We start from the raw sequence: 11,821 nt of genomic DNA on the forward strand, positions 1-11,821 counted from the left end.
GTTCATTATTATTCTGTTCACTCTACACATAACTTCTCTTCGTAGCAATGAGTAGTTGGGCTTCTTATGCTTTGGGTATATTAATCTATTAACAAAAATGACATCCTTGAATTGGTACTAAATTCAGATAAAACTGTGACATAAAAAATTGTAACTCATTGTTACTCGTGGAACGCGCATCAGAGATACTCGAACGTGTTTTGAGCAAGGTTTTAAATCGCCGGCTATGCCTCTCAGCTGCTAGCCTTCTGAACAGTTAAGCACAGCTATAGCGGGAGATAGCTGCAGCTATGCCATTTAGCTGTTTTTGCAAAAGAAAAATAGAAAAAAAGACATGACCTTAGCATAACTACATAACCATTACCAATTGATACATAACCAGTTCAAAGGGGTACATTACAGGTTCATAGGAGTACATTACATCACAGGCTAAGTGGCTAACAGAATACTGAAACATCAGTTTCACAAAAGTACAACATTCTAGAATAAAGACAACAGTACAACACAAAGGTCATCAAGAGTTCTGGATAGTGGATACTAAATTACTAATATGAGGCAATATTGCAATCTTCATTTCTTCTAGTCATCACTCATCAGACTCAGAGACATAGGGTGAGGGAGAGGAAGACTTATCAAAGTCAGTAGTCTGCATTGGAATACCATCATCACAATCTTCTCAGTCAGATGATGGAGCTTCAGGCTGCACTAGACCATTTCTCATCAAAGACTGCAGGCTCCTGACTTTCCTCTTCTTAGGGCGCACAGATCTTTTCCTTTTAGCTTGTGCTTGTGCTTGTGCTTCTTGTGGTGTGTGTTGCTGTGATTCTTGTGCACATTGTTGTTCCATTTCACTTGGCAAAGGCATAATACCAGTAATGAATTCATTATCACCATGTGCCACAACATCATCTACTTCCTTCTCCAAGGGATCTCTATCCTTCTTCTCTCTCTTATTCCTTAACTTAGAGTTAAATTTAACAAACACAAGATCTCTCATTCTTTCATGAAATAGCCTATTGCACTTTTTTGTATGAACCTATGAGTCAAGTAGTGAACACAAGGCTGCAGGTCAGATTTAAATTCCATGAAGAAACATTATAATTAAAAAAAGATAGCATGCACACAAAGCTGCATGTCACAAATTTCTTTTTACCTGTTCAGATACTGACCAGTTCCTCTCACAAGCTGAGGAGTTGTAGGTCAGACTCAGAATCCTAGCTGCCAATTTCCTAAGATTTGGTGTGCTTGTGCCATGGTTCAGCCACCATTTTGCTGCATAAATATTAAACAAGTTACAACAAAAATATGATATTCAACAATCAAATTAAGTTCACATATTCAGCTGTTCACCTGTATTGAAATTCTTGTTCTTTCGCTGCCTTTTGGTAATTTCATGCCCAAAACTCCCTTGCTGAATTTGATACATGTTGAGTTCTCCAAATATCTTGTCTTGGGTTTCTTCATCACCAACCATCTTTGTAATACAAGAAATCACTGTTGGAGGTATGCCCTAGAGGCAATCATAGAGATGATGATATTCCATTTGTATCCATGATTTGTATATTGTGTTCATTGAATATCCATTAAAGGCTACTTGAATTGATTTGCAATTATGTGAATTGTATGTGAAACTCTTTACTTGTATGGTTATTCTAAAGTTGTCCCTAGTCGGAGTTCATGTGAGGACACACATGAATATTAGACTAGCACATATATTAGTTGATGACTATGTTTCACAAGTCATGGACATGGAGATGTTGAACTAATAATGTGGACACATGTGGAGACATGTGCTAGGACTGACCCAACACGAGAAGTAGTTCTCTCTTTAAACAACATATACGCTTTGTCCTTAGACCTGAGATTGTCGCATGTATTCAAGATGTGGATCGACATACTTAGGGGCTATCAAACGCTACGCCGTGACAGGGTAGTTATTGTTGGCGCTAGAAATCAACTGACCGAATTTCCAGCGTCGGACACACGACCCGGGAGAATCTTCTTAGCTCCTGTTCGGGTGATTGCCCTGGTGCGGTTCGCGCGGCGTGCCAGCCAATCTGACTTGTTGATTGGCAAGGAAAGAAACGTGTTAGTTCCTAGGGGTTGCGATCGGCTAAGGTTCCAATCTTGAGAAAGCTTATCAGCGAATCAGCCGATTTGCGGTAATAAGGAAATCGGCTATAATACAACCGATTACCAGGCAGCATTTATGAAGAAACTACTAGAGTAATCTAAACAACGCTACAACAGCAACACTAGGAACAGATCTGATCGGCTATGCACGAAATAGGTAGATTAAACAGCAAAGTATAAGAAAAGCCGAAAGTACCAGTCCCTAGCTGGATAAATTGGTGATAAAACTAGAACAACAGGTAAAACCTAGAATTCTAGTAAATATCGATAACTGGTGAATAAATCTAAACGAAACGACAACGATGCGCCCGAAGTTAAAGCTTAGAAATTACTTGATAAACGGAACTTACAAGATCAACCGGAGGTCAAGTTGATGCAGCCCCGCCAACTCGTATGAACTCGTGAAAAGGAAGAAAAAGTTTTGGCGAAATCGCCTGCTTGAAAGTAAGTACGAGGAAAAAGTAGTTTGTTGTATTGAGTTGATGATGATTACAAATCCATAAGGGTGGCTATTTATAGCCCTGTAAAAACGACTTCCTATCCGACTAGAACTCTATCCCTAAGTTTAAACGGAAAACGAATATTTACAAGTACGATTCGTACTATTTTCACGCGCTTCATGGGCTGACTCCTTCTTCATCTTCATAATCTTTTTTAAGCCCACATTGGCCCAACTATTCTAACCTCCTAATCGGCCGATCACCTCTTTGGCAAAGGGGTAACCGATCAGGACCCACACGTCGAGGGCTCAAACTTATCCCGACCCTGGGGACTAAGGTCGGACGAGGCGGAGATCCTCCTTTAGAGGGTCGGGCGCGTCCGATCCCAAACCCCAGGGGTCGGGCGAGGCGGAGATCCTCCCTTGGAGGGTCGGGCACGTCCGATCCCAAACCCCAGGGGTCGGGTGAGGTGGAGATCCTCCCTTGGAGGGTCAGGCGTGTCCGATCCCAAGCCTCAGGGGTCGGGCGAGGCGGAAATCCTCCCTTGGAGGGTCGGGCGTGTCCGATCCCAAACCTCAGGGGTCGGGCGAGGCGAAACTCCAAGGATCAATCGGCCGATCCTCGACTGTAGCATCAATTGGCCAATCCTTGACTGTAGCACCAATCGGCCGATTTCCAATCATCGCCCTTGTATCTCGCCGCATCTTCCAATCTCTTCTTCTCATAACGCCGATTTTACTCGTGTCAAAATCTGGCGTCAACATATGCCCCCAAGTTGCGGAGTAAAACATAGCCTTTACTTCGAAATTATTTTCAACTTCCCATCCGAAATAGACGCCATGAAAATATCCTTCTGTTTCGCGGTCTCCAACCTGATGATTGCAATCTTTTTGAAACGGGCGCCCACGACAACCACTACTCCCGAAAAACTCGAAATGCCGGCGTGGTAAAAATTCCGCTTTTACCCCTTCTCAGACCTTCTTTAAATATCAGCACATCCCGTACTTCTTACGAGCTCACGTCCTTCTTCTTCAGCGCACGGGCTTTCTTCCCCCTTCAGCACTTTCCTCAATCCTCCAATTCTCCAGCGCCTCCTTCCCTTCACATTCCCTCCTACTTTTCCAATGGCGGCACCTTCAGGCACCTCACAAACGCGCGAAGCTCCAGAAATGGTGCCATCGGCGGAGATTCCAGTAGCGACAGCGGCGGCTTCATTGACGGAAGAAGGAGCTCCATCGACGAAAGCTGAAGCCTCATCCGAAATCCCATTGGCAGCCTCATCATCTGCAGTTGCACCGGCGACTCCGCCGATTACGAGGAGCTTCATCCCGGAAGTCATTACCGAAACTTTCCTTTATTAGCAATGCATTTACCTTAGATATGTTTCTTACCCTCGCACCCCCTTTTCTTTTTTAGGCAGTTAGGCATCGCATCACCATTCGCCTTACAGAAAGCCTCGGCCTTATCTGCCTCGGGCCCATGGGAAACCCAGATCCAACCGACCTAATCAACTTGGAAACCCATAGGATCCCCTTCAAACAATCAACTATGGACCTAGATCACTGGTCGGGTACCTTTAGGTCTTGGCCGAACGAAACTCCTGGTTGGAGGGAATGGTACCAGCGAATAGCCGCCTCCAAGAAGGTCCAATGGGACGGGCTCAAAATTGGCCAATGCATCGATCTATCCTTGTCCCAAATGGAACGGAATGAGCCGTTAGTGATGGCAGCTTCTTACTTTTGGTCCGATGCTCTCAACGCATTCCTGTTTGGACACGGACCCATGACCCCCACATTGGCCGATGTAGTCTTGCTGACCGGCCTGGACATCTCTTCCCCGGACACCCCTTTCCGCCTTATAGCCGCAACATCACATCGGCTGGACACAAGGGGAATCGGTGGGTGGAAGGGCTTCATCAGATGCAACAAAAGGGCTGGATCTGTCGAGAACAGAGAGTATACGGCCTTCCTGATGATGTGGCTAGAGAAGCACTTCTTCTGTGGGAGAGCAGCTGGTCCATCTACCAATACCCAAGCTCTGGCCGAAGCACTATCAATAGGGACTTCTGTTCCTCTTGGAAAGCACTTACTGGGAGCAGTCTACCACATGCTTCACCAAATCGGCATCAAGCTATCCCAAGGGGAGCCGATTGGAAACCCAGGTGGGCCCTGGTGGTTCATTAACTTATGGTTGAACTTGTATATGAGCGAGATCTCCCAGCAGCGAGTGGAAAATATGACATTCCCCAGCGTCGAATCGGAAGAGAATCTCACTGTCCGACGCTGGTGTATGTCTTTCGGCGAAGCGGCATCGGCCTTCTCTGGTTGCTCGTACTCTGCGACCAAGGTGGCCGAATACTTCCGGTGTTTTTATAACGGCTTTAATGAGAACCATCTGGTTCCCTTATCGGAGAGATGACCCAATCTTTGAACTCCCTTCTTGCTTCGACTCAACCATCGGCCGATTCGACGAAGATCTTACAGATGAGTTAATTAAACCGGGGATCTTACCGGCCAACTTCTTCTCAGGAAAAGATGCCCCTACATATGAATTCTACAACCCCTCTGTTGCAGCACGGCAATTCGGCATGGGTCAACTGCCGATTCAGGCATACTTCGTCGGCCGAGCAAAGTTCAGAGATGAGCTCACCAAGGGCCTTGACTATAGTCGGCTGCGAGATCAGATACCAGACTCCAGCACCATAGACTTGAATGACTGGATAGTAGCCCCCTTTGCTGTCCAACAATTCAAGCTATGGTGGGCCGAATGGAAACAGCACCTGTTCTGCACCTCTGCATCGACATACTGCAATCTCTTGGATCCAGCCAACATCGATCCGAACGCCGAGGTATTTTTCCCCTAACCGATCTTCATTCCTTTATTAATGTGGTTAAATATGTACACTAACATCTTGCTGTTACTTCAGTCTGAAAACCGCGTTCCCCCAACACACAGTCAGAGTGGCCGGCCGATAGAGGATCATCACCCATACACCATCTTCCCCCTTATCGGCTATGATGCCCCTTCCGTGGATGTGATTGCTGGCCGATCGAAGCAGGCACGGAAGAAGATTACCAAGAAGACCAGTCGCCGATTACGAACTCGTATAGAACCGGCCGACCCTCCTATGATCACATCGGCAGAAACTTTGGCCGCATTGCCCCTTCCAGCTGCTGGAGAAGTGGATACTCAAGTCATCACGCAAGCTGGGGCGGCCGCTGCATCATTACTGGTTGAGGCTATGCAGGTAAACTTGTTGTCTCATCCTGTCGATTGCCATCCTCATATTGACTCATCTTGTTTTAGACTGCACAAATCACTCCTGTGGACTCGCAACAATCGGCAGCAACCCAATCGGTCATCATTACGCCCACACTTCCACTTGCTGAGGTATACTACCCTTCAACCGATTTTCCTAGTACTTGGATAATATTCTTATTTCAATCTTTTGACACAGATCACCGGTACGCTTAGCACCCCATCTAACCAACCAATGGTCATCTTTCAGGATGCCGGCCCGAGCAAAGCACCAATCATGGTGGAATCTTCTACTCATGACGAACCAATGGAACCAGCCCCTGAATCGAGGATAACAGCCTCCCGAACGCAGCTTGAAGAAATTCGTTTTAAGGAGGTAAGAGACTTCTCCCCCTTACTCGGCCGATTTGCTATCATCATCGGCTGACTTGTTCTTCTTCTTGACTTACTATTGTACAGGAACAGGACACCCCCAACAACAGCCTTTTCTCATTTTCGGTCGCACTCTCTGATGATGAGGAAGTCGCCTCTCGCCAGGTCACCTTGAGCTCTGTTCCTGATGACGTTCGTGCCAAACTCGCAAGCATCCGATCCCTTCTTCAAGAGGACATCGGCCGATTAGTAGAAGACGCCTCGCCGATTTGGCAACTTTTTGGTGACGTCAGCGGGTGAGTACCAGAAGAAGCGGAAGAGGCCTTGGCGCCGGCCGCATACATCGAGTCGATGAGGATTCCGGTCTTTAGGGCCCTGCGCCACATGGCCGATCGCGCCAAGCTGACCAAGACTCATGAAGAAGAAGACACGTACAAGCGTCAAGCTCAAGAGGTGCATCAATGGATTCACTTTCTAGAAGATTCTCGCCCAGGGATCGTCGGCACGATAGATCGCCTAAAACGCCGAAGAGCAGAGCTTGCCAAGGAGATGGAGCAGGTGACCAGAGCAATAGATGCCGAAGAGAAGAGGCTTCAAGAACTCCCTTCCGTCATTGCCGATCTGAAACGGGAGAGGCAGCACCTGGCTCACGAAGCCCTCAGACTCCACCGCCACATGTCAGAAGTTCCAGGATCGGCAGAGGATGACCAACGGGTCCTGGATTCTGCCAATCAGATCCGGCGCCGAGCGGTCGCAGCTATCGATGCCCTTCTGGGCGACTTGTAAAAGTACTGGCAGTTTTTGTACAAACATTTAATGCCCCCTTTGACCGTCCTTCGTGGCGCCCCCTTTATTTATTACCTTTTCCGAGAGCACCAGTCTAGCTCGGCTTCATCTTCCCAACCTGTTTTCGTCGGTGCGCCTTTCAGTCATGTCTTCTTCATCTTCTACCTCTTCTGTTAATCAGGTAAAAGATTTGCCTTCATTCTCTTTCTTAGTTTGACTCCTCCGAAGGAAATCACCTTTTCGGCGACTATACGTATATTGTTGTTCTCCGCAGCTGCGTCGTCTTAGCCCTGAACTCGAACGAGCCATCGGACTCGTGCATTCCGACGAACCGCTGTCGCAAGAAGACAAGGACTTAATCAGGGCTCATCGCGACGAACTTCGAGAGCACGTCCCTGCTGACGTCCGCCGAAGCTGGGATTTCCTGGATGGCAACGACCACCGGCGACCTCAAATTGACCGAAGTCATCTGCTTCCCCATCAAATCGTCCTCGAAGATGCAGCAGCAGGAACATCACGCCCGGCCATGGACCGGAGTCACCCTCTCCCCCGTCAAGTCGAAGCAGAGGCTTCGATGAAAGAGATAGAAGAAGAGTACATCCGTCTTCTGATAGCACTAGGTCGGGCTAAGAGAGAGCGTAAGAAAAAGCGTGATTAATTATTTTTTGTTCTAAGGGCGACTTGTACCTTGTTGGCCGTGTAACCCACCGTCCGTACCGAATGAAATATATCGGCCGATTTGGACGATTACGTGTTTTCTTTAGACGAATCCTTTTGCATCGGCTGTGTGTTGTTCATCGTGGTTGATCCTTATGCTCCGACCCATATACTAGGGTAGTACCTTTTCAAGTATCTTCCGTTCAGGGCCCTAGTAAACTCTTCTCCTTCGATTGTTTCCAGAATATAAGTGTTTCCTGGAGCACATCTGCCGATTTTATACGGCCCTTCCCATGTAGGGGACCACTTACCGAATTTAGGATCTTTCGACCCAATCAGCAACACTAACTTCCAAACCAGGTCCCCCAGAGAGAATTGTTTGACTTTGACCTTCTTATCATACCACCTGGCCACTTTCTTCTTGTTTTCTTCGATGCTTATCAAAGCTCTCAATCATTGGCCAGCCAAGTCATCAAGTTCCCTTTTCATGAGTGAGGAGTAGTCGTCGGCCATCAACTGGTCCTGGAGTGAAGTGCGTCTCGACCCCGCCCTCAATTCCCATGGTAGTACTGCATCGTGACCGTACACCAACTGATAAGGGGACAACTTGGTGGCCCCATGGCAAGCCATCCTGTATGCCCATAGAGCTTCAGTCAGACATAGATGCCACTTTTTCGGCTGCTCCTCTATCTTCCTCTTGATTAACTTTATTATCCCCTTGTTGGAGGATTCGGCCTGGCCGTTAGCTTGGGCATAATATGGAGATGAGTTTAACAATTTGATTCCCATATCGGCCGTGAACTCCTCGAATTCTCCCGATGTAAACATTGTCCCTTGATCGGTTGTGATAGTCTGGGGGATGCCGAAACGGTAGACGATATGGTCTCTTACGAAGTCAACCATAGCCGCCAATGTTACGGCCCTTAACGGGATTGCCTCCACCCATTTGGTGAAATAATCAGTGGCCACTAGAATAAACTTGTGCCCTTTGTTTGACGGAGGATAAATTTGGCCGATGAGGTCTATTCCCCAACCTCTGAACGGCCATGGTTTGATAATGGGATTCATGGCCGATGCGGGCGCACGCTGGACATTCCCGTATTTTTGACAATCCTGGCATCCTTTATAATATTTGAAGCAGTCTTCGAGGATCGTCGGCCAGTAATACCCATTATTCCTAATCATCCATTTCATCTTATGTGCCAATTGGTGGGCTCCACACACTCCTTCATGGATTTCTCCCATCAGAGTTTTAGCCTCCTCCGTTCCTAGACACTTGAGTAGGACGCCATCGATTGTTCGATAGAACAAGCCATCTTCCAGTAACACGTATTTGGTAGCATGGAAACGCACCCACCGATCCGAGATCCGGTAGCGGATCCGGGAGGCGCTGGAGGACAAGGACGCCGATTACCCAGTGCCTGGCCACCCTCCGATGCGCCCGGATGAGAATTTCATCGATCTAGTAAGGATTTTGTGCGCCCATTTCCTTTTCTCGTGTTTCTTGGTCCGCCGTTCTGACACGGGGCTTTTTGTGTTTGTAGGGTAGCCTGACTCGGGTCGTCGACTCACGCCCGCCGGTGCCGGAGGATGCCGAGCGGCAGCAGTAGAACCGTCTCCTTGCCGAGAAGCAGAAGCACCGCAAGGACAAGGAGACGGCAAAGAAGAAGAAGAGGGCCGCCAAGGAGTTCCAGCGGAGGTGACGAGGATAGGTCATGATGGACGACGATGACGACGACGACGACGACGATGAGGAGGAAGAGGAGGATGAGGAGGAGTTTATCCTGTCCCCCCGGTCGAGCGCGCTTGTTATCCGGGAGACGCGCTCCCGAACGGCCGTGGGGGACGAGGCGGGCGAGCAGCCTGCCAGGGACCCAGCCCCGCAGAGTTCTGGGGCCGCACCCCAAGGGTCGGGGACGGTGGCAACGATGGGGGAAGGAGAGTCTGCCCCCACGGCCACGGTGGGGACAGCGGTGGCGGAGGAGGCGGGGACACCCGCCCCGACGGCTGCGACGGAGGAGGAGGTGGTGACGGAGATGGGGACCTCTGCCCGGGAAGCCACGGCGGCAGCGGCGGCGAAGGCGGAGGTGCCTGCTCCGGAGGTCCTGATGGGGGCGGGGATGCCTGCCTCGGTGGTCGCGACGAAGGGCGAGGCGGCCACAGGGACACTTGCTCCGACACCCGCGTCAGAGGCGGTGGCACCGACGGGCGAGCCCGCGGCGGCCTCGACGGGGGCAGGGGTGCATGCGTCGGGACCGTCGGTGAGACCGGCGGCTTCCAGGATGGTGCTGCCCGTCTTGATGGCGGCGTCGAGGTCGGCTCCCGCCTCTGCCTTGGCAACTCCTGTTCCCAAAGCATGGAGAGGGTCTGTCCTGCGTTGGTCATCCCGTGACGAGCCGCAGAGGCCCCTCTTCACATTGGATGACGCCGCAGAATGGGGCAAATGGCAGGCGCTGCAGGGCAGCCTCGCCAACGTCCGCGCGGCTTTGTCTTCGACGTTGGGGGAGCTGGATGACATCGTGTTCCCCGGTGGCCAGGTATGGTACTTTCTCTGTTGATGGTTGTTTCCTTCCCGTTGCTCTGTTCTTGATGGTGCATTGTCCTGCAGGCCCTCCAAGAGTGTAGCCGGGGAAAATCCGATTTCCTCCGGCTCGAGCGGGGGCTCTGGGAGCGCTTCAACTTGGAGAGGCAGCAGACTGGGGAGCTGACCATGCAGGTTACCGCCACCCAGCAGGTCATCAACGATCTGCAGAGGCGCGAGCAGGCGGCGCAGGAGGACACGCGGCGGGCAGAGGCCAAGTTCGAGGTCATCACTAAGAGGGCTCGCTGCGATCGTGAGGAGTTCCAGGCCGCTGCCAAAAAGGCCCGCCACGACGCCGAGGAGCTCGCATGGCTGAAGGGGGAGCATGAGGCCCTTCAGAAGACCGTCGAGCGCATCTGGCGCGAGCGGCAGAAGGCCTGGCAAGACTGGGGCGCCGAGAGGGTCCGGAAGGAGGAGGCCGACAAGGTAGCGGCCAACCTTGGGGCGGAGGTCAGCCAGCTCCAAGTGCAAGCGTGGGAGCTTCAGGCCTCCGTGGCCCAGGGGCTCGACCGGGAGCGCTAGCTGAAGGCCCAATCCGAGGGTATGACCGTTTACTTCTTTGTCTTTGCGATGTTGCGGTGGTTTTTGATTTGGCAAGTCCTTCTGCGTGATCCTTGTAGGCGAGCTCGCCTGGCTGAGGGAGTTGCTTGACGCGGAGCGCGGTGAGCACAGCGACCTGCGGGATGCTGTTCGCATCGTCTGCGACGGCCTCGGCATGGTCCAGGGGGAGGGGACGAGTTCGCTGGCAACTCGTGTCGTTGGGATGTACCGCCGGGCCCGCGACATCGCCGTGGAAGCGCTCCATACTGGCGTGAGGTGAGCCTTCGGGGTCTTCGGCTCCCACTATTCCGACATCAACTTCGCCGAGATGAGCGGGGGATACGCCGTCGGCTACTCCGAGGTTGAGCTGGACGAGATCGACACGTCGGTGCTCAACCCAGCGGAGGCCTTGGTGAAGCTCTTGGAGGATGAAGCCGTCCCTCCCGAAGATCCCCCGATGAGTTAACTGTATCGGGCTGGCGCCCAAGGTGTAAATACGTTAGTTTCAGACTTATTTTGTGATCGCTAGAGGGGCTTTTTCTATGGATTGTTGTAAAAAAGTTTTTGATTCCCTTTCTTGTTTTTTTGGACTTGGAAAGTTTAGAGCGCGTTGTCGGGCATGTCAGTAAGCTTTGATGAGCGAGGACACCGTAGCCGCTGGGGCGTAGGTTTTTTCGCAGTCCGATCAATCTTGCCTAAACACCGTTTGTGCACTCTGTCCTTTTTATGCCCAAAAGTTCAGAAAGGGGGTCCGCTCGGAAAGAGAGCATTTTGAGAGGGTGTCAAGTGGCTTTAGGCTGGAGCCCCTGATAGCCCCCGAGGGATGTGCGGCCCTGAGGCAGAGTCAGCATCGGATATCCCTGAGTTCGAAGTGAAACTTGAATGAAACCGACTCAAAATTCTTTTTTCCGCAAAATTTTCGAATGTACAGAAGTGTCTATGTACAGAACTTGAAAACGAAAGCTAGGGGTAGAAACGTCTTAGCTGTTCTATGTTCCAAGCGTTGCTGAAGGTCTGTCCGTCGGGAGTCGCCAGCTTATAGGTGCCCGGCCGT

The 11,821-nt window shown here is 50.5% G+C and overlaps 1 protein-coding gene across 1 annotated transcript; it reads right to left on the bottom strand.

Annotated features, from left to right (window-relative positions):
* Window positions 1–676: 676 nt before the first annotated feature.
* On the bottom strand, window positions 677–10,164 carry LOC101773343 (nuclear pore glycoprotein p62-like). Its single transcript, XM_004980346.2, has 3 exons — window positions 9,549–10,164; window positions 1,154–1,272; window positions 677–1,036 (listed from the first exon to the last, which is right to left on the bottom strand). The coding sequence occupies exons 1-3, from the start codon at window positions 10,162–10,164 to the stop codon at window positions 677–679; spliced, it is 1,095 nt and encodes a 364-aa protein (XP_004980403.2).
* Window positions 10,165–11,821: the final 1,657 nt, after the last annotated feature.

This window comes from Setaria italica, chromosome VIII, assembly GCF_000263155.2.
Source record: "Setaria italica strain Yugu1 chromosome VIII, Setaria_italica_v2.0, whole genome shotgun sequence".
Lineage (NCBI taxonomy): Eukaryota > Viridiplantae > Streptophyta > Magnoliopsida > Poales > Poaceae > Setaria > Setaria italica.